Source organism: Lactuca virosa, chromosome 2 (genome assembly GCF_052849685.1).
Source record: "Lactuca virosa cultivar CGN04683 chromosome 2, Lactuca_virosa_CGN04683_v6, whole genome shotgun sequence".
NCBI lineage: Eukaryota > Viridiplantae > Streptophyta > Magnoliopsida > Asterales > Asteraceae > Lactuca > Lactuca virosa.
The window spans coordinates 283,542,883-283,568,195 of NC_136427.1; the positions used below are offsets into that span (position 1 = coordinate 283,542,883).

General features: G+C 39.2%; 2 protein-coding genes and 1 pseudogene across 2 annotated transcripts; 1 reads left to right on the forward strand and 2 right to left on the reverse strand.

Moving 5' to 3' along the window:
- Nucleotides 1–5,698: 5,698 nt before the first annotated feature.
- On the reverse strand, nt 5,699–7,186 carry LOC145158581 (T-complex protein 1 subunit gamma pseudogene; annotated as a pseudogene).
- Nucleotides 7,187–14,440: 7,254 nt separating this feature from the next.
- LOC145158582 (eukaryotic translation initiation factor 5A-like) lies at nt 14,441–15,805 on the reverse strand. Its single transcript, XM_079077461.1, has 5 exons — nt 15,525–15,805; nt 14,997–15,106; nt 14,847–14,903; nt 14,683–14,757; nt 14,441–14,590 (listed from the first exon to the last, which is right to left on the reverse strand). Exons 1-5 carry the CDS (start codon nt 15,589–15,591, stop codon nt 14,441–14,443), a joined length of 459 nt encoding a protein of 152 aa, XP_078933587.1. The 5' UTR covers nt 15,592–15,805.
- A 566-nt stretch (nt 15,806–16,371) lies between these two features.
- LOC145161264 (putative methyltransferase PMT11) lies at nt 16,372–19,770 on the forward strand. The gene is made up of 9 exons (XM_079080765.1): nt 16,372–17,412; nt 17,568–17,717; nt 17,817–18,087; nt 18,172–18,282; nt 18,367–18,526; nt 18,616–18,873; nt 18,942–19,064; nt 19,142–19,219; nt 19,314–19,770. Exons 1-9 carry the CDS (start codon nt 16,747–16,749, stop codon nt 19,516–19,518), a joined length of 2,022 nt encoding a protein of 673 aa, XP_078936891.1. The 5' UTR covers nt 16,372–16,746; the 3' UTR covers nt 19,519–19,770.
- Nucleotides 19,771–25,313: the final 5,543 nt, after the last annotated feature.

The following is a 25,313-nucleotide window of genomic DNA, read 5'->3' on the forward strand; positions in this document are numbered from 1 at the left end:
CTGGAAGTGAAACGTACATCCCGATCTAACACAATCGAGATCGGCACTCCATGCCGTGATACCACTTCCCTCACATACAACTCTGCCAACCTCTCAGCAGAAAAACTCTCACTGATAGCAAGAAAATGCGCGCTCTTCGTCAGCCGGTCGACGATCACCCAAATTGCATCGACAACCCTCGCGGTCCTCGGCAATTTGGTGATGAAATCCATAGAAATCTATTCCCACTTCCATTGGGGAACCTCAAGTGGCTGCAACTTGCCATGCAGACGCTGGTGCTCGGCCTTAACCCTGCGACAGGTCAAGCACCTCTCAACAAACCATGCTACATCCCTCTTCATACAGGGCCACCAATAGCCCCTTTTCAGGTCCAAATACATCTTAGTGGCCCCGGGATGGATCGAGAGCCTCGATCGGTGCGCCTCCTCCATCAAAGTGGTGCGCGTCCCGCCTGCATACGGCACCCAAATCCGACCCTGAAAGGTCATAAGCCCACGACTATCGGTAACGAACTCAGGTACCTGCCCAATCACCCGCTCTCTCTTGCGGTTCTCCGGTCTCACGGCCTCTGCCTGGGCCTCCCGAATGGTGCCCAACACCGGAGTCATCACTGTCAATCGCATACAAGTGTCTCGAATCGGGGCACTCTGCGCCCTACGGCTCAGCGCATCAGCTACAACATTAGCTTTGCCCGGGTGGTACATGATCTCACAATCGTAATCCTTTACCACATCCAACCATCTCCTCTGGCGCATATTCAGGTTGGGCTGATCCATCAGATACTTTAAACTCTTGTGGTCCGTGTATATAGTACACCGAACCCCATACAGGTAATGGCGCCAGATCTTGAGGGCGAACACCACTGCCCCCAACTCCAGATCGTGGGTGGGATACCTCGTCTCATGAGGCTTCAGTTGCCTCGATGCATAAGCTATCACATGCCCCCTCTGCATAAGCACCGCACCCAACCCCGATATCGATGCGTCACAATACACCACAAACTCCTCCATCCCTTCCGGGAGGGCTAACACCGGGGCTTCGCATAACCTCTGGCGAAGTGTCTCAAACGAGGCCTGCTGCTCCGGACCCCACGAAAAAGTAACGCCCTTCCGGGTCAACCTGGTGAGAGGCACGGTGATCTTGGAGAAATCCTTGATAAATATCCGATAGTAGCCGGCCAACCCCAGAAAACTCCTGATCTCGGTGGGAGATCTCGGCACCTCCCAACTCATCACTACCTCAATCTTGGCCGGATCGACCAATATCCCCTTCTGATTGAAGAGATGCCCCAAGAACTGGACCTCTCGCAACCAGAAATCACACTTGGAGAATTGGGCGTAAAGCCTCTCCGATCTCAAAACTCCGAGGATCTCCCTCAAATGCTCCTCATGCTGCTCTCTGGATCTCGAATACACCAATATGTCATCGATGAACACGATCACCGATCGATCCAACATCGGCCTACACACCCTGTTCATGAGATCCATGAACGCTGCCGGTGCATTGGTGAGCCCGAAAGGCATCACCACGAACTCGTAATGCCCATAACGAGTCCTGAACGTCGTCTTCTGGATATCCTCATCACGCACTCTCATCTGATGATATCCAGACCTTAGATCAATCTTGGAGAACCAAGACGCTCCCTGCAACTGATCGAACAGATCATCAATCCTTGGCAGTGGGTAACGGTTCTTGACCGTTAACTTGTTCAACTCCCGGTAATCAATGCACATCCGGTGTGAACCATCCTTTTTCTTGACAAAAAGGATCGACGCTCCCCACGGTGAGCTACTCGGCCGAATAAACCCCTTCCCCAGCAGCTCCTGCAGCTGTGAGGATAACTCCTGCATTTCTGGTGGCGCAAGGCGATAGGGCGCCTTGGCGATAGGCGCTGCCCCCGGAACCAAATCGATACGGAACTCCACCTGCCTCTCGGGAGGCACACCCGACAACTCATCGGGGAAAACATCCGGGAACTCTCGCACTATCGGGACCTCATCAACCGACCTCGGTTTCTCCGCATCTACTCTCGTATCCACCACATAAGCCACAAACCCACTACAGCCCTGCTGTAGACTCTGCCTCGCTCTAGCGGCCGAACAAAATGCTGACCCGGAACGGGTACCCTCGCCATAAACCGTAAGAACTCCCCCACTAGGGTCTTGTATGGTCACCAACTGTCGCTCGCAGTCGGTAACCGCTCCAAACCTGCTCAACCCGTCCATGCCCACGATGACACAAACATCTCCCATCGCAATCGGGACCAAATCAATCGGAAACTCAACGCCGAAGATCTCGAGTACACATCCTCTGATCACATCAGTAGCATACACCACTCGCTCGTCGGCTATAGAAACTCGTAGAGGTCGACTCAACGCCTCTCGCTGAACACTGATGTGCTGACTAAATGCTAATGACACGAAAGATCGACTCGCACCCGAGTCAAATAACACCAACGCAGGTACAGAACTCACAAGAAAAGTACCTAAGCATACCACAATATAAGCACAAAATCTCAAACTCCAAATAAGTAAGTAAAAGAATACATACCGACCATGACATCGGGCGCTGCACGGACCTCTTCCGCTGTCAACTGGAAGGCTCTCCCGCGAGCCTTCGGTGCCTCGGCCTTCACTGGCCGGACCTCGGTAGCTCTAGCAGCAGGTACAGATCCCTATGCTGATCCCTGTAGTAGCTGAGGGCACTCGGCCTTTCGATGGCCGGTCTGGTTGCAATGAAAGCAAACCGAGAATCCCTTGGGGCAATCCCTCGCGTAATGCCCCTCCTTCCCACACTTGTAACACACCCCAGCTCTGCACACCCCCTCGTGACTCTTGCCGCACTTCCCACAAGTGCGGCCCTTCGGACCCCCAGATCTCGAATCAGCGGGCTTTGCCCGCTTGGCTGTCGGCTGCGTCTGTGCCGGTCGCCTGTCCCTCCTCTGAGACTCGGCCTCCTCCCTGACCTGAGTCTCCAGCTCAATCTCTCTCTTCCGGGCATTTGCCTGGAGCTCGGCAAATGTCCGGTATGACGAGTTCGCCACGAACTCACGGATATCCCTCCTCAGTATGCTCAAGTACCGGCTCATACGTGCCTGCTCAGTCGACACGTGCTCAGGGCAAAACAACGCCCTCTCATGAAACATCCTCGTAATCACCTTCACAGACTCATTTCCCTACTTGAGGGATATGAACTCCTGGGCTAGACGTTCCCTCTCCACAGGGGGAACATACTCATCTCGAAACATCATGGTGAACCTCTCCCAGGTCACCACAGTAAGCTCGGCCGTAGTAAAGTCTGCCGTCACAAACTTCCACCAGTCCTTCGCTCCCAAGCGAAGCTGGTTCAGCGCAAACCGAACCCTCAGATGCTCCGGACACGAGCAGGTGTAGAAGCATCCCTCGATATCAGAAATCCACCTCATCGCAGCAATCGGGTCCTGCGTCCCATCAAACTCTGGTGGCTTCGTGTTGCTGAACTCTCGGTATAGCAACGAGTCACCCCCCTGTGGCCTGGCAGCAGCGACGGCTGCGGTGGCCACAGCAACAACAACATCAGTAAGAGCAGCGTACCGCTCATCATAAGTCTCGATCATCGTGGTCTTGATAGACATAGTAAGGACAACAAAAGTTGCCAGTTTCACTGAAGCGATGGTTGCAACCCATGCAACCGCCCCCTGATGGAAATAACAATTAAATACCTAACATTTTATATAAAAAAGAGCAGAAAAAGCAAACATGGTCAAACAGCCAAACCTCAAAAGGATTTTTTCACACTCTGACTCTACCACACTAAGAAGGCAGGCTTGACATCCGACAAGAATGTTTTGATATCAGGACCAACAAATTTGTGTAATGCGCCAATAAGTTTAATGGTGGAATTTCTAGTAGCAAATAAAGTCAATTAAAGCTTTTAATTTAAGGTGTCTAAAACCAAAGTCTTCAACTGCACACACCATGCCAAATAGACCATCACTAAGAACCTTATGATTTATTTTTTGTCCCTAAGGGGCCGTTTGTTTGCCTCTTAATTAGAAAATTAAGAGGCACCCTCTTAAATTTTTAGATATAGACTGTTTGTTAGGCTCTTAAAAAAAACCTCTTAATTTTTTTAAATCCTCTTAAAAATTCAGAGACGGAGATACATCTGAAAGAAAAAAAATGAACGTGTTTCCTCTCTTGCCCCTTTGCCAAAGCCCTTTTACATGTCTCCTTCGCTCAAAGCTTCAACCGACTCCATCCTCATGTCGTCACCGTCGCCGTCCACAATTATCGTCGCCGCCTCTGTCCGCCAATTCCATCTTCGCCTCCGTTTGCCAGTTCTGTCGCTGCCTTCTTCCGTTAGTACCGTTGCCGCCTCCCTCCTTCAATTCCGTTCCATCTATTGTTCGATCTTCAAACTTCGATTTCTCTTCCTGTCGTTCGATTCAACAAGTTTTTAAGGTTCGAACACAACAGATGTCCATATCTTATCTGGTTTTCAAGCCAACGTTCAGCAGTGTGTGGTTAGTCCATTGCCCATTCTAGGTAAGGTTTTTTCTTTCTTGCCCTAAAAATCGATTATCAATTCATATAGATGTTGTTTACTTTTTTTATTCCTAAAATCAGATGCCCTAAAACTTGATTATCAGAGTTGTAGATGTATTTTTCTAGAGCTGTAGCCTTCTTTTGGATTTGTCTGGGGTTTTGGTTAATTAATCGAGGGAAGTGTAAGAAGACACTTTCAAGATTATATTACAGTTATAGTCTTTGTTTCTCAATCAAATTCAGGAGATTTTTTTTAATTCAAAAAAAGCTTTTTCCTCTTTAGATTGTAGTGATAAAACATAGTTGATGATTATGCCAAGAAGACGAAGCTCTTATGATTGGAATGTGGATCTGTACTGAACCAAATTGTTTAGTTGTCTCTTTTATTGTTTATTAGGATCATTGTTTAGATTTGGATATCAATATTCTTGTTTGAGCCATGTATTTCCTTGTACCTTACATGCTTGCACTTTATTTTGCATTCATATCTAGATAATCTATTGTTAAACTATGATACTAATGTTGTGCAACATGGTCAGAATGCTGTAACAAGAAGTAGCATTATACTTCCAAAGTATGTTGTCTTAATAAAGAAAAGGTTAAAAATATAATGTTGTAATTGAAAGAAATGATACATAAGGGTATAATGGTCATTTTTCTCATTCAGCACAACAATTCAGAGGTTCCAACCAAACAACATATTAAAAATTCAGATCTTAAAATTTCAGACCCTCTTAGAAATTCAGATCTCTTAAAATTTCAGACCTTAAAAATTCAGATCCTACCAAACAGCCCCTAAGTATAGTTGATTGTTGCAAATTTGGTCCCAAAAAGTTTTATTTGCAATTTTGGCCCTTATATAAGGTTCTCTTAACGTTATTGGTCTAAGTTCCAAGTAGTATGAGTAAATGAGTAAAAAATTGGGACCAAAATGGAAAAAATTAGGCATATTCATGGACCACAGTAAGTTAGTTTACTTGGAACATGGACCAAAAATGTTATGAACCCTTAAATAAGGACCAGAATTGTAAAAGTAAGTTGAACAAAGTCATTTTACTTGGAACATGGATCAAAAAGATTACAAAACCCTCAAATAATGACCAAAATTGCAAGAGAAAACTTATTGGGACTAAAATTGCAAAAACAACTATAAATGGGGACCAAAATGTAAATTAGAAAATATTTCTTGCATTTCCATGAAGAGAAGTCATTGCTCTAATGACAATGCCACCACAGTTTTGTGCCAAGGTTCGGTGTATTGCCTCAAATGCCACTGCTGCAGCTTCATAAGGCCACTAACATTGCATCCTATTTGTTCATTCCATTCTTTTTAATTTCATTCCATCATACCAAATTTATTTTTGGAAAAAAAACTAAAAAGTCAAATACCAACCTGTAAAATTCTCTCTACTTGATTTAAAAGATCCTTCCTAGCACCTCTAAGAAGAGTAGTGCACGCTTTCGGATCTTGACAATCAACAATATAAGCAAAAAACTCATCACCGATCTTTTTCACTTCAAAAAGTCCAGCTCCAGTTCCCACATCAGATTCTTGAAGTTCATCTGGCCTATTTACAATAACAGCCCCACATGCCTTTCCAATCCTGTTATTATCAATTTTCCTTAATCTCCTAATTGCACTAATTCCCGTTTTTCTTAAATAATGACACACTAAATCACTAAGTCCATTTTATATAATTACCAAATCAGTCTTAAATTTGAGTATTTGAGCGCATAAATTCATGATATAATCTTCTTCCATTTTTAACAAAACCGTCTAGTCTTCTTCTCGGACTAACTCTGTGTTTGTTTGATTCTCTCCTTTTTTGTACTCAAGAGGGCAATCGAGTAAAGTGACACGTGGGTTTATGATTTTTCTTTACATTTTTCCAGGGAAGACAACGTCTTTGTTGAACATAACACCTTTTAGGACTTTGGAATCTTTTAATTGCCTTCCTAGGATTTTTTCAACTTTGATGTATTTTTATGTCTACTTCTCTTAGTCCCTGGCCTAGATCAACACCAACTGTTGTTGCATCAAGTGCTATGTCCTATAAAAAAACTAATAAATATTATTAATATTAGGAAATATAATCACAAAAATGACCAAAATCGATGGTGGGGACCATTGATAAAGCAATTTCATGATTTGCAATTGACCAATTGCGAATTTGATGGTCATTTTGTTAAAAGGTTAAAACGGTCGCCAATTTGTCAAATGAAACCACCTATTTTGGTCATTTTTGTGATTATACAAGAAAATATATGAGCCTTTTCAATACAAATAGATAAAAAATATATTTATATAGTTGCTGAAATTGTGATTAGTTTAACTAAAAACATGGGGGGTGGGGGTGGGGGGGATAAAAATAATACTTACTGCAATTAGATCCCCAAATTCACTTGTGAATTTTTTGCCAATGCAACTCTTCACTAAACCTAACATTATTGAACCTGGTAATTGAAGTACAAGATAAAACAAAATCTTGAAATTGGAAAGTTATTGTGCTCTTTCATTATCTTGAACATCTACAAAATAAACAAATTAAACATATTTAATGTCAGATTATTGAATTGGAATAACACACAACTTGATAAACTTACTTACCCTTTCGAAGATAAAACCTGGGCCCACAACCTCTGAGAAAGTGGTTAGACATTTCATGGCTTGAACTCAAGTTTTAATATCAGCCACTCTTTCACAAATTCTTGTGACCGAGTAAAGGTAAAGTTCAAATGTGAAACAATTTCATAAAGCCATCATTTTTTATAAAATTTGTGATCTTTTTACGTGCTATGCAAAGTACAACACATTTTTTTGGGAACTTTGATGGTGCAGAACGGTAGAAGCTATATGGGTGACAATTTCAATGACACGGACCAACAATTTATAAAAGAAAAACAGCATTTGATAATTTTGATCAAATCAGAAGAAAATATAAACATGAAGGTGTACCATATTTTGTCAAGCTACAGGTATATGCATACATTTCACACTCTGAATATAGTTAAGCAAGTAATGCTTAGAACAAAAGGTATATAAGTAATTTTATTACTTGTTGGCCATCAGTGGAAGGGGAACTGGTTTTTGTGATTCATATCTAGAAGATGAAGAATTAGATATTCAATCTTTTCTCAAGGAGTACCGTATTTTATCAAGCTACATGCACACACACTTTTTGAGTGTGAAAAAAGAGATTAAAACATAGAATAAGAGTCAAAAGCAAACCTAATAACATAAAATATTTACAACCATAATCCACAAAAAAATAAGAAAAAAACTCTATCTAGCATGTAACAGAAAGAGATGAAGAATATAAAGAACAAAGCAAATTGGGCAATTCAATCAATTAGGACAGAAATTAGGTAGAAGCATGGAAAAATCAATTTACCATCAAGGGAATTGTAACATCCCATTTAAAATATAATAATTTTATAATAAACCCGGAACCCCGAGAAGCGATTATTATTATTATTATATGTTATTATAGTCCAAAATCAGATAATAATTAGTGGGGTATTGGTTTCGGGGAGCAAATGATTAACTTTTGATTTTCGAGGGATAAAAAGTAAATATCGGACTTATCCTGGGAAGGGTTCTTGAAGCCAGGGTGGAAATGGTAATTTATGGATCTTAATTGAGAATAATTTGTAGAGGAGGGATTGTTTTGTAACTATTGGGATTATATTGGAAAGAATTAAGGGAGTGAGGGTTTAAATGGTAAATTAAGGATTTATTTGAAAGAAAATAAGGAAGGAGGGACTAAGAGTGGCATTATGGGCCAAAGTTTGGATGTAGAGGGTATAAAGCCGTCGCCACCCCGTAACCTAAACCCTAACCCTAATAGCTTGTTGCGGCCGCCACCTTCCACGCCTCCAGTCCCTCCAGCCGCCATCACTCCTCTTTTCTCCGATCTCCGACAGTGCTACACCCCCTTCCCCTCCCCACTGTAGTCGAAGTCGCAAACCACCGCAAAACTCTTGATGGTGGCATTGAGGACCGCCGGGAAACCCATTTACGTGTGTTGCCGCCGCCACTGTGCCCATCGTTGGAGACATTCAGCCACCGTCTCCTGTGGCCGAGGACGCAGACCACCGCTAGGGCGTTGCTTCAGCCGGGAGGTTTCCGTTCATGCCATCGTTGCTGTTGCTCATGGTTCGCGGTACCCCACCGCCACTGTTGGACATCGTGAACAGCAGAGGAATTCCCGTGGGGCACTGGAGACCTCGAGACGAGGGTTCGAGCTGATGCTGGGGTCGTGGGAAGGACCAGTCGAATTAGTTGTTGTTGGGTCCCAATGATGCAACCGTCCGCCGCCGCCGTTAGTCTTGGTTGCGGCCATTAGGGTCGTTGTTTCCATCATCACGCGCCACCAGGTGGGTGGCTGAGCTTTCTCGCAACAGAAGGACGTGTGTATGTGGTTTTGGCTGTGGTTTTTGGCCGAATTTCACAAGAAGGCCACCACCACCACTATAAGATGGTGGCTGCCGCCTCTAATAAGCTGTTATCGCTGTTGTTGCCGCCAGGTGGGTGGCTGGAGTATATTTTGATACCGGATGTGGGTGTGTGTGTTTTGTGAGGCTGAAAAGCTAGGGCTGCCACCCTCTACCACCACCGGCCGCCACGGTGCGACTGTGTGTGTGTAATTAGTATGTGTTTTATTGGTTGTGTGTGTTAAGAGGGTAATATTGTAATTTGTAACCAAAGTGAAATAATGGAAAAGAAAACCCTAACCACCACCGTGAGGTGGTGGCTGCCGTCTCCTACCGCCACCGGCCGCCGTGTCGGGTGGCGGTGTGCTTTGCATTGTGGTATTGATTCGTTGGGATGCTTGAAACCCTAATGGGATTAATGAAACTCTAGTGGGCTTAATGGGGCCCAATAAAGCCCTAATTGACTTAATAAAATCTTAATGGGCCCAATGAGGCCCAAAGTGACCTAAAAGCCCAACCTGTTGACGAATGGGCTAGTATTGGGTAGGAAACCCTAATTTGGGTTTGGAAAATCTTAATGGCTTAAAACCTTAATTTTGAGAATTTACCGGGACACACACGAGATTATTTAATAACTTGAGATATTAAATAATAATCATTGGCAAACTAACTTAAGACAATAATGGACTTAATGAATTAAGTCCTTAATGGATTAAGTCCTTAATGGGTTAAGTAAGAAACACTTAACCCTAATCATCATTTCATGTGAAAGCCCTATTTTCACTTGGGCCTAGAGTTGGGCCTTCCTATTGGGCTTAGCGATTGGACTATTGATGGGCTATCCAAGAACAAGCTAATGGACCAAAATAATTAGATGGGATTTAGGATAAGGCCCATGTGAGGACTGGGGCCCCATTTGGAAAATTGGGCCATAGATGGGCCATAACTGGGCCTTTATGGTTATGAGAGATTGGGCCATTAGTATGCCAAGTGTTTGGAACAGGAGGGATGGTTGGGCCTAAGGGGTAAGGCCCATGTGAAGGGTTGGGTCCAATTTGAAAAATTAGGCCATGTGTTGGGCTTTGGCCCATTACTTGACTATTGGGTTTTGTAGTGTGAGTTGGACTTTGGGCTTGGAACCCAATTATTAATTGGGTGTTGTTTGATGTTGACAGTCCGGGAAGCTGTCAACCAGTAGTTGGAGTTTTATCCGCGGGACTTCAGCAGTGCCAGGTGAGTTCTCCTCACTATATCAACAGGGTCTAAGGCACCAAGGCCGGCCCTTTATGGATTGTATTCGGATTATTGCATGTTATGCTTACTGATTTATACCCTGGTAGTTAGGATGGTGATATGCTATGTTAGTGACCTGTTAGGTCGATATCCTGGTTATAGGATTGTTGCCATGCTTTGTGATCTGTTAGATCGATTTGACTGTTATATATATACATGCTAGTGTTATATGATGTCTATGTGCACATGATTGTCCTGGTTATAGGATGATGCTATGTTAGTGACCGGTTAGGTCTGTATCCCGGTTATTGGGATGTTGTTATGATTGGTGATCTGTTAGATCGGTTTGACTGTTATATGAAATGAGCTAGCGTATGATATTTATGTGCACATGTTTGTTTGATTGGGGGTTGGATTGAGGCGGTCCTGCTTTGTGCTGTAGGCCAACATACCCGGCGAGCGGTCCGGATAGGCTGTAGGCCCTGCGAGGCGGTCCAGACGTGCCGAAGGCTCGGAGAGCAGTCCAGATATACTAAAGGCCTGTGAGGCGGTCCAATCAGGCTGACGACTCATTATGTATGATGTTCTGTATTTGTTGATATGATATGATTATGGTTATTTGAGGTTGGTATTTTGGGGGTAACTCACTAAGCTCTCGGGCTTACAGTTTCAGTTTATTGTTTCAGGTACATCAGATGAATGCAGGAAGGCAAAGGCGTGATCGTACAGCTCCTCTTATTTTATCGTTTTATGAATTGATTCTGGGGATACTCTGATGTCTAAACCATTTTGAAAACAAACTATAATAACTTGATGGTTTTAAAATATATTAAAAAGTTTTAATTTGGCTGGAATTTTATGGGTGTTACAGGAATAGTGATACAGAAAGAGAAATATGGTACCCCTCAAGGGAATAGTGATACAGAAAGAGAAAGAGAAAGAGAAAGAGGAATGATGTAATGCCCGTGTTTCTAGGCTAGGCATTAATATTAACATTATAGTCTAGGTTAACCTTTGTAACTCATTTTGAAGAAATGAAAAGGAATTATGTGAATATTATGTGTTTTATGCTTAATTATTAGGGCTTAATTAATTAAGAATAAAAATGAGCGTCAAAAATTAAATTTTAGATAAAGCCGATATCTATTAAGAAACTTGTAGTGGGCGTGACAAGGATTACGGATATATAAAGAATGCCGAAATCCGAGTTATAACGAAGAAGTTATGACTTGTCGAACTTTCGCGACAAACCGGCACGGGGCCGAATGTCGTAAAAAGTGAGTTTTCGATAAACTACTTTTTGGCCTTAGTGATCTAAACGAAACTCGTAGTGTTCGTTAAACCGAGAGTAAGTATAAAAAGAACGCCCAAATCTGACTTCGTATGAGGAAGTTATGATTTTTCAAAGTTTCAGCTTAGCAGTAGACAGCTAAAAACTCGAATTTTAGATCGAGTGAGTTTTAGCCGACACGACCTAAACGAGAATCGAAGGTCTCGTCATTAGTAGCACAACGGTAAAAAGTATGACGAAAACGGACGTCGGATGAAGAAGTTATGAATTTTTAACGGATTTCATGTCCCGGTCTGTTAAAAATAATAATATAAAAATTAAATTCAAAATTAGCCAACGAAGTCTAAACGAAAGTTGTAGAGCGTAATTTTACCTACGCGTGCATATAAAGAACGTCAAAAACGAAGCTCGTATGCGAAAGTTATGGATTTTAGAAGTTTTGGCGCGAAAACCGAGAAATTTCGCATAGGTGGCTTCGGCCACGTCACCTTCGCTGAAAGAGTGCCACGTGTCCGAAATTGGTGAGTCATGCGAGCCACGTGTCGCCTTCCCTCGCATGAACAGTAGCCGCGTGTCGGATTCTGATTCGACCGAAGGGAGGCCCAATCCGAAGCTCGCAGCTGGTCCGAGCCTCGCACCGCCTTAGCCTCCGAACCTCGCAGATGGTAACACGTGTCTTCTCTTCGCTGCTTCGGACCCTAGGCCGCGGTCCAATCAGGAGGCGACACCGAGGCCTCGCATGCGCAGCCCACGTGCAGCCACCTGTGGACCCTCGCCTGCGGACCCCACCACCGGAACCGACTTCGGATCCCTATAAATAGAAGGGGTATGCGAGCCTTCCCGGTTAGATTTGGAATTTTGCCATATTTAGCCCCTTTCTTCATATTTTCTTCATCTTAGCATCCCCCAAAGCCCCGGTATCGATCATAACCCCCGGAATACGCCACGAAGAGCCCGAGAAGCCCGAAAAATTTATCTTTTCGGTTTCGAAGCCCGACCCTCGCAGAGCCCGGTTTCTGAATAAAACTCCCGGTTTTATTAGAAACGATCGTTTTTAGGAAACGAATTGCTGCCCGATTTTCATTAAATCAAGTGAGTGTATAGTCACTTTCATTTTACACATAGATATGAAGTATTTACCTTATAATACGTGCTATGTGTAAATATATTAATTGTTTATTTGAGGTGACTGTTGAGTTGATGTTTTATACAAGTTTTAAACTGTATAAGTATTTTTATCTACAAATATGTTGGGTAGAACATGGGTAGATAGTGATGTGTGATAAAATAAAAGTGATGAGAGGCCTCGATGTGATTTGTGATTCAGTCATCTAGCGGAGTTTGGATGACGACCACGGACTTTCTAGACAGTCCAGTGGGAAACATTAGCAGGTCCGCAACCTGTAGGTGTTAATGAACTTGGGTGTTTATTCGCTGTACTCCAATCCCCCTCATGGTTGCCTTTAGGACATGTATGGCTAAGGAAACCCCTTAGCAGTAGTGTCCATCCCGATGATATTCTTTAGGCTAGGTCCCTTGTGAAAAGTGTTTAGGGACGTAAAGTGAGGATAACGGGAACGGGTAATCAGGGTTATTATTGATTGATGAATTTAATAAGTTTATTATTATTGTGGGTTTAAAACCCTATATGCTCACCAGGCTCCCAAGCCTGACCCACTCAGTTTTTTTATGATTACAGGTAGTGGACCCCGAGCATAGTCGGAGGATGACGTGAGATTTTTGGATTATAGGCCAGTAGTTGTAAATAACTGTAGTAAGGCTTATAATGTCTTGTTTATGCTTTTGATCTGTATCGGAACATGACATCCCGAGGTTTTGATATATATGGAAAATATATACCTTCTTAATGAAGGGTTTTGATAAACTTTTATCATATGTTGTTTGGGGACCAATTCCACAACATCTTTTGAAAAGATTTCTCTGATTTTATTTTAAAAAGCATAAATTAAATCGGTATTTTCTGGCCGAGAAATTAGGGGATGTCACAAATGAGAATGCTTAAATCCATCAGTAAAAGCTTCAAATTTGATGATACAAACACTGCTAATACAACACCATTAAAAGAGTCTAACATAGGCTCTTCAAGAATTCGGAAGAACAAGCATCATCTTCTTCAAAATGACCAAAATGACCTTACAAATTCTGCAAGATCGAGTAGATTTGGTAGAAGAGATGTTGTGGAAGGTTCTAGTGATCTTATGGACATGTCATGGAGGTAATAAATATTAAAAATATTTTTCTATATTACAATTGTTGGTTTATAAATTATAATAAGAAAAAAGAGAAGGAAAATATATATATATATATATATTTTTAATATTTGTGTATGATGTCCGGTAACAAAGAGGAGAGGGAGAGGGGGGGGGGGGATCCTGTGTATCCTTCTAATGGTGGAACTTGATGGATTTTAGATGATGCAAGTGATTATGAAGAAGAACATTATCAGATTCAGAGCCTTGAAAGATTTATTGACCAAACACCATCAAAAGGATTGAGAAGAAGCAGGAGGCTAGCCGGAAGATGACTGTTGACTGTTTTTTTTCAAGATTTTGGAAGCCATTATTGGCTTTATAGTTTTGTGTGTGTGATGATATGAATTGGAAGATTTAGAGTATAAATTGTGTTTATTTGAAAATATTAAATATAGGTAATACTCTCTTGTAATTTTTTGAATTCTGTAATTGGTATTTGGAATCTTGAAAAGTGGTGAATGGTTTTGGAATAAGTGTTGGGTGGTGAAAATTATCATTCAAGAAAAAAAGGGGGTCAGTTTGTTAATTGATATGTTGTAAGCGGCTTAAAGGAGCATCTACAATGGATAATCTATTTTAAAGCTTATTTATTTTGTCATATTATGTATGCATTTACTGAAAAAAAACAAAATACGATTAAAAAATAAATTACAAAAAAAACAATTCCAAAACCATGAGCAGGCTTAGAAGAGTCGAATGTTCAAATAAAAAAAAATGCATAATCTAAATAATCTTATCAGATTATTCTCTGCAATCGAATCACCTAGTATAGCATAGCTGAGTGAGATCACTGTAACAACAAGATCCTTTCCTTCAACAAATCCATCCTTAATCTGCACAATTTTTAAACAAAATTTATTATTTATATAAATTATATTTTAAAATTTTCAAGTGAACTTTCCATGTTTAATTACTAATTACTAACCTGTATAAGCAGACTATCATCGGTTGGAAGCTTGAGGTCATCCTTAGTGCCACCATTTTCAGTCAACAGACTCACCTATAATAAATCTATTTTTTTATAAAATACACACAAAATATAAACCAAAGAAAGTAAAAGGGGAAATGATTAAGATAAGTGACATATACGAATCCATCTTCATAAATGTCAATTAGTTGGTAGTCAGCACGGTTGACATGTGGAACCTGAAACCCAAGAAAATATTATATTCCTTATAAAATATAAAAGCACAAACAAAGAAAAGATGAAAAATATGTTGTAAAATTCATAAAACATAAATCACAATTGTGGGAAGAGGGAACGATATCTTCAAGCTTCTTTCCATTGAAGATATCAATGGCAACAAAATGACATTTGGCTTGTCCGTGCTTGCCAGTCTTTGAACTACCTGCAAAAAGAAAGTAATGACATAAATTGCTTATCTTCTAAAAGTTGGTATCTTCAAACAGAGTGGTAGATCTACAAGATGGGAATTTCACACTGATATAAGCTAGTAATGACATTAATTTGTCAATGCAACAACCATAAAAATATTCTCCGAGAGTAAAAAGTAACAAAGTATATGACAATTAATACATGACCAATGATATATGTGTATTCGATCATGGGATTAGTTACCAGATGAACGAATTTGCAAAAATTAGACTTATGAGAAACATCATCAAATCTAAGAAAACTTAATCCATGACATAAAACTTAAAACCTGTAAGAATATAGTAATTTCAAGCAATGGAATCCAATAAATTAACATTAAATCAATGGATCAATCCATTGCATATGATAAGAACAGAAGAAAAAAAAAACACCAGGGCGGTAGAACCAAGCTTCATCATCAACAAGAGGATCCTTCCAATCGATCACATCTACATCCATTGATGGATTGGAGAAAGAAAGAGAAAAAGAAGAAGAAAATAAGTTCCTGTAGACAAGTTGTTTCAACAGAGGAAGAACACATAGGATCGATTCGATGTATATATGAAATCGATGGGGTTACGCGTATCGATTGAAGGAAGGGGTTAGGGATCATATCTATTGAGTCTCATGGGGATGTCGATAGCTCTTGGCTGATTGTGTGGAGAGAAAACCTAAGAATGAAATTAGGAATGAATTGTAAGAAGGAAGTTTTATTCTGAGGCGCGTGTATATTTTGACTTAGGATGATGTCAACAAAATGATCCTAGGTGGAGACTAAAGGAGTGAAATATAATCAAGAGCCCTTGTTTCTTCATTTTATAATTTAAGGTTCTCTTTTAATAATATTTAGAGATGGATCTTCAACCAACCTAATCGAAACCATTTAAAAACCTAAAAAAACTGTATAACTAAATAAAAAGACTAAAGGATGTTTGAATGAATGCAAAGATGTTACTTGAACAAGTAATAATAAAAACTGATTTTCAATATATACAATCAAAATAATAAAATGTGAAGAAAAATATGTAATTAATTATTGAGGTTAATATGAAGTTATTTTCATCTACTTTAATAAACCAATTATTTAATTATAGTATTATTTTTTTAAACACTCCTAAGTCCTAAGGCCTAAGCAATAAACTAAAGGGCCTTAAATGAGGAGTAGTAAGAGTTTCGGGGTCCACGATGTATAAATCTAGTTGATAATTAATAATTATGATTAGTTTGTTTTTAGCTAATCTAGATGCGATCTTCTTAATGTTGATGCACCCAGCGGATTCATTCGCCATTCGACTTCGTCTTCCTGGCACTACACAGAGAGCTACGCTGCGGGATCAAAATCACATATGCACAGACACCTATACATACATTCAGGCGTCGTTTAAGGCACTTCATTGACCATTGACACAGAAATATATATACAAATATTATACAGAAGGAGAGAGAGAAAGAGAGGGAAAGCGACTTCAACACTTCACTGAATTGATGGCACAGTCGAAGCTCTAGATTATGTTGACCAAAAAGCGTTCATCACACGCATAGATCTTTGAGCTTTTAGTTTACGTTTACATGTATTAAACTCACAGGTAGGGGAGGGGCTTAGATCTGAGGATAATGCTTACAAAGATGAAGGGATTTGGTTCGTTAAAATCGCCAATTTTTGTGAAAACTGCTGGATTTGCCTTCGTCGCGCTAGCTTTTTTCTACTTAGGTAAGCATTGGTCCGATGATACTTATCAGCAATTGATCTTTTTCAGTTCGAACTCCAACACAAATGGAAAAATCCCTTCGATTTCAATTTCGCCAAACTATAACAAAAGCTTTGATATCAAGTCTTTAATCAACGACACAAAAGAGGTAGAAACAGTAGCAGATCATACGTTACCTGCAATTCCACCACAACCATTGCTTTCTCCGCCGCCTCCGCCTCCGCCGGCGGTGCAGAGGCTAGGTGTAGTGGATGAGAATGGGGTGATGAGGGATGAGTTTGAGGTAGGGGAGTATGATCCCGATGTGGTAGAGAACCGTAATAACGAAACGAAAGTGGTGGAAGATGATAAAGGGACTGTTAGGGTTCTAAAGTTTGAGACTTGTCCGGTGAGTATGAGGGAGTATATACCATGTTTGGACAATGAGGATGCGATTAAGGAGTTGAAATCAACTGAGAAAGGGGAGAGATTCGAGCGACATTGCCCTGAGAAAGATAAGGGATTGAATTGCTTGGTACCACCTCCCAAGGGTTACAAAGCCCCCATTCCTTGGCCAACAAGTCGTGATGAGGTAATCTTATTCGTTCGTTTTCTGATTTGCATAACATGCTGTGAATCTAAATACAATTTCACATGCGATCTCTGTTTCTGTTTCTGTTTCCATCTTCTTTTTGTTTATGCTCAATGCTTATGAAGGATATTCGTCTGTTTTGCACTTGAATACAGGTGTGGTACAGTAATGTCCCACATGCACAGCTTGCTGAATACAAGGGTGGTCAAAACTGGATCACTGTAGACAAGGATAAATTTAAGTTTCCTGGAGGTGGCACACAGTTCATTCATGGTGCAGACCAGTACTTGGATCAAATTTCACAGGTATAATAACAATAAACAAATCCCACTCTTGTTTCATCTTCCTATTGCCAAATTGACATTATTTATAATGAAAATTAACAGACTGGTATATATGTATAGATGATCCCTGAAATTGCATTTGGAAATCATACCCGTGTTGCATTAGATGTTGGATGTGGTGTAGCAAGTTTTGGTGCATATCTATATTCAAGAAATGTACTCACCATGTCTGTTGCCCCAAAAGATGTACATGAGAACCAGATCCAATTTGCACTTGAACGTGGTGTCCCTGCAATGATAGCAGCTTTTGCAACAAGGCGACTTTTATATCCAAGTCAAGCTTTTGACTTGATTCATTGCTCAAGATGTAGAGTCAATTGGACACGTGATGGTAATGAATTCATTTCTCTTATTGAATAACAATCAATCTGGGCATACTTTAATTTCTTTCACTTGTTTACATTCCATGATGAAGATGGGATTTTGCTACTTGAGGTCAACAGATTGCTGAGATCAGGAGGGTATTTTGCTTGGGCAGCACAGCCTGTTTATAAACACGAACCACTTCTTGAAGAACAATGGGAAGGTAATAATATTATAAACTTTATCAAATTGTGAAATTTTGTCTTATCTTTTTTTTGTTTAATTTCATTTTTATACATACTCACAGAGATGATGAACCTTACAACTCGTCTATGCTGGAATCTTGTGAAGAAAGAGGGGTACATTGCTATATGGCAAAAACCACTTAACAACACTTGCTATTTAAGTCGCGAATTGGGGACCCTACCACCATTATGTGATAAAAAAGACGATCCAGACGATGTTTGGTATTTTTCTTTTCTCTTTTTTTTTTTTTTTTTTTTTCTTGATCAAGATCAAAGTTGACCTGACCATGGTTACTTATTTTGACTTTAAGGTATGTTGACTTAAAGCCATGTATTTCTCGACTACCAGAAGATGGATCCGGAGCAAATATTACCGATTGGCCCGATCGATTAAATAATCCACCCGCAAGACTCCAAAGCTTAAAACTTGATGCCTACGTGTCAAGAAATGATCTTTTTAAAGCGGAATCAAAATACTGGAAAGAAATAATAGAAAGCTATGTACGAGCTTTACGCTGGAATACATACAAACTTAGAAACGTGATGGACATGAGAGCCGGCTACGGAGGGTATTTCCGTCTTTTTAACTTTTCTTTCATTTGTATAACTCTTCATTAATACCATTTTTAATTTGCAGTTTTGCAGCCGCCTTAATCGGCAATCAACTAGATTGTTGGGTGATGAATGTCGTTCCTGTTAGTGGTCCAAATACATTACCTGTCATCTATGATCGTGGACTCATTGGAGTTATGCATGATTGGTATAAAACTATAAAATGCTTGTAAAATATTCAATAAATATGTCATGTTCCCTAATCTTGATTATCTGAAAGGACAGGTGTGAGCCATTTGATACATACCCAAGAACATATGATCTGTTACATGCAGCTGGCCTCTTCTCAATTGAGCAAAAAAGGTACTTACTACTTTACTAGTCACCACCATAATTTTTCTTTTTGGTTAATTGTGAAAATAAATAGACTAATGTGAATGTTTTGTATTATTATTAGATGCAATATTAGTAGCATAATGGTTGAGATGGATAGAATTTTGAGACCTGGGGGACGTGCGTACATTCGTGATTCGGTTTCGGTTATGGATGAACTTGAAGAAATCGGGAAGGCCATTGGGTGGCGTGTGGCAGTTAGGGATACGGCTGAAGGGCCCCATGCAAGTTATAGAGTTTTGACATGTGACAAAAATCTGCCCAGGTGATTTTTTTTTTCTTTTTTGAAAGCAAAGTACTTGTTGTTCTATTTATTTCGGGTAAAAAAACTACATAGGATAAACCGATAAAGGTTCAGGGTTTTATTTATTTATTTTTTCGGGTTTAAAGTTGTAGCATAATGAGGTCTTGTGTATCATATTTTCATTTTGTGGTTAATAGTTATGTTATGTATGATATTACAAATTATGTGCTGATTCGGGATTTGAATGAAATTGATGAAAGGGAATGTCGTTTTGTTACCTTTTAGGATAGGGTTCTACTTCTACATATGTTTTCAAGGCACATACTACATACAGTCATACTGATACACCATTCATCTTAGTTCCAAATTTATTACTTTGATAAACTTTAAAACAAATTTCATTACAACTTAAACAATTACATCGTCATAAAGGTTTACAAGCATTGATTTTTATTTTTTAACAAAAAAAGACAATACAATAGGTAACAAAATCAGCCCCCTTTCCACACATTCTAGGCCATTTAGAGGGAAGTACAAAACATATCACCATTGGTCTAGGGTACAATTATGGATCAACCCATCCAATGAAGTTGCTATTGGACCCAAATGTTGGATAAATCCAAAAAAATCTTTTTCATGTATGTCTTCAAGTCCAAAGCATATCATCATTTTTCCTTTTGAATAAGAGGAAACACAAGTTACAGATAATGAAGAGGAAAGTTAGGAAGAAGATGGGTATTTAGGGCGGTAATATATATAACTAAATGGCTATTTTTACAACAAAAACAAGAAACAAACAGTTTTTTTCCAAAAAAAAAAACATACTCTCTCCGTCTCATATTTATTTTCCACTCTTGATTTTTGAAGTTTTTATTGTTCAACTTTGATCTTAGATATTTTTGATTTTGATGTATAATACTTGATGCAAAATATATGAATAGATTGTGTTTTAAATGTCTTTTCATTGTTATAAGTTTCATTAAGTAGTTTATCATACAAATAAAAATATTTAATATCAAAGTTGAAGAATAAAGACTTCAAAAATCAAGATGGACAGTAAATACAGAACGGAGGTAATATAATTTAAAAGGATTTATAGCATAAGACAGCGGATGACATAGCAGTTTTCATCACAATTTTATAGTAGCGGCTAGAGACGTGCAACTACGATCAACATTCTGTATTGTCAAAAGTCTACTTCAAATTTCTGAATTTGTTTTAAAGAACTTAAAAGATCGTAATTGATGAAATGTAATTTTTACCATTAAATCTTTAACAATTTTCCATTAATTTTATGAGCAAAACCTGACAATAACATTTAAAAGTTAAGAACATATTCTTTAATTCTATATTTGAATGAAAAGGTATAATACTGTATTCCATTATCGAAGGACACTTGACAGGCTAATACTTAATTTGATATTTGAAAAGGAAAAAGAAAATTACTGTTACTAATATGACTTTGAAGTTTAACTTTTAAAATGATTTTATCTGATTTGATGGGAACCCGAACCTCAGTGGTCAATATTTTGTATGATGCAACACAACAGAAAAGTTCAAATTGAATGTATGCCACGTACGATCGAAAAGGAAAAGTAGTCTTTGTTGTGAGAGATTAATCTGATCAAAATTACCAAACATTAGCTTTGGATAAGATCATGTTGCTTCTTTGGTCGTTCAAACCCGACATATCAATGGAACATTTTCTCTTAGTGTTATAATAGCATCGTAAGTTGATAATGAGAGATTCCATAGATATCAACGTGTTTGACATTTTGCAAAAAGACATGTCAATTTCTATATCTTGCAATAGATGTTTGTTGTAAGAATAGAATAATTTTTACAATAGAGAATAAAATAAGTTTTATTCTCCAACAATATATGGTCAATAGACACAACACCACATAGAATAAAGTAGGAATTCCAAATTCAAATTATACACGCATAAGAGATCAAGCAATTAAAAATGCAAAAAAGAAAAAAAAAGTTTAAAAAAAAAAAAAAAACTCTCTTTAACTGAAACCCGTTATCTAGGATATCGATGGTTGCTTCCTAGGGTGGGGTGGGGTGACAATTATGTTGTGTTCAGGTTGATGGGTTGACGGATCACAAAAGCTTAAGTTGGACACAATTTATATAAATATTTGTGTCGTCTTGCTCAACTCTTACTCAGATTATCCATAAACATAACCTGTTTAATTATACAGTTTTGTAGGTGAAATTCAGGTTCGTGAATCAAATTCATGTTCGTGGGCCTGAATCGGGTTCGCGAGTCACATGAAAAAAAGTCTAAATCTCACATATTTCCTTTTTAGTTTTTACTCTCTCATTTATTTACTAAATATTTTTCATTTTTTTAATGTAATAAAATAAACGGGGTCACATGTCAACCCACAAAATTATTTGCAAGCCCGAACACAACCCGTATGATAAACGGATTGGCGGATAAGAAAAACTCAACCCAAACCCGTTTGTCTTCGTATTGGGTTTGTGTTGAGAATTGTCACCCGTAGGTGTTAGAGATTAATTTTAGTTTCCTTCTTTTACTCGTTTCTTGCTGTACAAGGGTTACGATAATTATTAACCTTTATACTTATCTTTAGCTTTTAATTTTTAGCTTTTTCTCCTATATAAGGAGCTCCCTGTATTCGTTTATCTTGAGAAAAATAAGAAGCAATTTCATTCCTTTATATTTATTATGGTATCAGAGCAAAACCTGGGAATATAATCCTAGTATTCATCTGTGATGACAGGCTCGGATGCGTCAGGATCGTCCAAAGGAGAGAAGCCTGCACTCAATGTATCTTCTCCTTATTTTCTTGCGAGTTCCGACCATCCAGGACAAAACTTTGTGGGAGAAAATCTCTTACGTGATGGAAATTATGGTGACTGGAAAAATGAGATGTCGAATGCCCTCTATGCCAAAAACAAATTCGGGTTCGTTGACGGAACCCTACCCATGCCACAAGAAGATTCAGCCGATTTGAGCAACTGGAAGAGATGTAACGCCATGGTGCGTGGATGGCTTGTGAGCACCATGGAGAAGGAGATAAAAGGAAGCGTGAAATATGCTGTCACTGCCCATGAGATCTGGCTTGATCTCAAAGAAAGGTTTGGAAAAGAGAACGCTCCACGAGCGTATGAATTGCGAAGAATTATCACTACCATACAACAAGGCAACATGACTATGTCCTCATACTACACAAAATTAAGAGGTGTGTGGGATGAGATTCGGTCCATAAGTTAGATTCCCACGTGTTCTTGTAAAGGGTGTAAATGCGAAATCAATAAAGAGATTGCTAGACTCCATGACAAAGAACATCTTTACGATTTCCTTATGGGGCTGAATGAGGAATTTAACGCTGTAAGAACCCAGATCCTTAGCAGCAGCCCTTTGCCCACTTTAAATGCGGCTTATCACCTTGTTAGCCAAGATGAACAGCAGCGCCAGATTGGAACTGCACGAAATTACAACTCCAATTCGTCTGCGTTCCAAAATACAGGAAGATCCGCACCTCACCAAAATAATAAAGCTGGACCACAATCAAGTATCAGACAAGAAAATCAAAGAAGAACCGAGGATAAAGGGTGTACGCATTGTCAGAAAACTGGTCACATGGTTGAAGGCTGTTTTGAATTAATCGGCTACCCGGAGTGGTGGAACTCGAAATCCACAAATGCAAAGACCCAGGCTGGAACACAAAAGGTGCAAGCTAAGGCAGCTGTAGTTGTAGAAGAAACATGCTCTCCTACAATTACAAAAGAAGAATATGAGGATCTTATGAGACTGCTCAGGACATCGAAAATTGGTGATAACCCTCCTAAGGCCAACATGAGTGGTAAGAATAACCCAAAAGCTTACATGACTGGTAAGATTACAACTCCAAAGTCTTGGATTATCGATTCTGGGGCTAGTGAGCATATAACTCCACATAAAGAATGGTTAAAAAATCCCAAAACTAGTAAAGATAGTAGTTCTGTTACCATACCTAATGGAACATCTATCCCTATTGAAAATATAGGTGATATACATCTCTCAGATAACTTTGAGTTAAGAGATGTGTTGAATGTTCCAAATTTCAACTGTAAGTCGTCTTTCGAATGACTTAAATTGCTCACTAACCTTTCTTCCAAAAACATGTTATATACAGGACTTACGTTCGAGGAACCTGATTGGGACGGGTAAGGAACGTGGTGGATTGTACTATCTAGAGCCGTTCAAGGAATGTAGGGTGGCGATGGCAACTTTAAATAAAGAGATGATTTGGCATAGAAGATTGGGACACGCTTCAGAGGGAGTATTGAAAAGGTTACAACAAATAGATGTAGGTAATTGTAATCAGTTTTGTGATTCATGTCTTAGAGCAAACCAAACCAAACTACCTTTTCCCATTAGTTTTTCTAAAACAATAAAGAGTTTTGATTTAATACATGTCGATATATGGGGTCCGTACCAAAATGCTACTATAAATGGAGAACACTATTTTTTGTTAATTGTTGATGATTATAGTAGAGGAGTTTGGGTTTATTTAATGAGGTATAAATCTAAGGCTGGGCGTTTACTCACATCTTTTTGTAACATGACTAAGACACAATTTGACACAAGAGTTAAAAGAATTAGAACAGACAATGGCTCAGAATTCAAGTCTAGATATATGATAGAATTCTATAGAGAGCAAGGAATTATTTTAGAAACCTCATGTCCTTATACGCCACAGCAAAATGGCGTAGTTGAAAGAAAACACAGACATCTTTTGGAAATGGGTAGGGCACTACGTTTTCAAGCATCATTACCAATAGAATTTTGGGGAGATTGCATTTTAACGGCAACATATATCATCAATAAGTTACCCACAAAAGTTCTTGAGAATAGAACCCCACATGAAATTCTACTTGGAAAAACCCCATCTTACAATCATCTAAAGGTGTTTGGATGCCTGTCATACGTCCATGACAACGTTGGAAAGAAGGATAAGTTTGGTGAAAGAGGAAAACCGTGTGTATTCTTAGGCTACCCAATGGGACAAAAAGGATATAAATTTTTCGATTTAAAGGAAGAAAAATGCTATGTTAGTCGTAATGCCACTTTTGTAGAAAATATTTTTCCGTTTGGAAAGGATTATGGGAGTCATAAGGACTTAAATGAAACAAGTTTTGCTGAAGATTTTGATGCTTCTCAAGAAGGAGCAACTCCCTTAATGTGTGACAATGAAGCTGCTAGACATATTGCTATCAATCCAGTATATCATGAGCGGACAAAACACGTAGAGATGGATTGCTATTTTGTCAGAGAACGAGTAACTAATGGCGAAATTAAACCTTGTGCTATACGTTCTGAATTTCAAACTGCAGACCTATTTACTAAAGCTTTGGGAGCGGATCGTTTTCGGTTTCTTTGCAGCAAGTTGGGTGTTCGTGATTTACACAGTCCAACTTGAGAGGGAGTGTTGAGATTAATTTTAGTTTCCTTCTTTTACTCGTTTCTTGCTGTACAAGGGTTAGGATAATTATTAACCTTTATACGTATCTTTAGCTTTTAATTTTTAGCTTTTTCTCCTATATAAGGAGCTCCCTGTATTCGTTTATCTTGAGAAAAATAAAAAGCAATTTCATTCCTTTAAATTTATTAGTAGGTGGGGGCTGTGTTTTTGAGGTTATTGGAGTTTGCTTACTGAAATTTTATTACATATAAATCATATCCTCTTGTGCATGATTTTTATAGTGGGATTCGATTGGAGTCTCAATGAATTTTCAAGGGTATTGGATCGATAGTGATAAGACAGATGGAGGGTAAATGTTTGTCGACAGACAAAAGGGGAA

Excerpts from the sequence above, each read along its gene's own strand:
- LOC145158582 (XM_079077461.1), bottom strand. The coding sequence starts at position 15,591 with ATGGATGTAGATGTGATCGATTGGAAGGATCCTCTTGTTGATGATGAA. Across the intron at positions 15,107-15,524 it reads AGCTTGGTTCTACCGCCCTG|GTAGTTCAAAGACTGGCAAG; the intron begins GTGTTTTTTTTT and ends TTCTTTTTGCAG. Across the intron at positions 14,591-14,682 it reads ATGATAGTCTGCTTATACAG|ATTAAGGATGGATTTGTTGA; the intron begins GTTAGTAATTAG and ends AAAATTGTGCAG.
- LOC145161264 (XM_079080765.1), top strand. The coding sequence starts at position 16,747 with ATGCTTACAAAGATGAAGGGATTTGGTTCGTTAAAATCGCCAATTTTT. Across the intron at positions 18,283-18,366 it reads TCTTGAAGAACAATGGGAAG|AGATGATGAACCTTACAACT; the intron begins GTAATAATATTA and ends ACATACTCACAG. Across the intron at positions 19,220-19,313 it reads TTCTCAATTGAGCAAAAAAG|ATGCAATATTAGTAGCATAA; the intron begins GTACTTACTACT and ends TATTATTATTAG.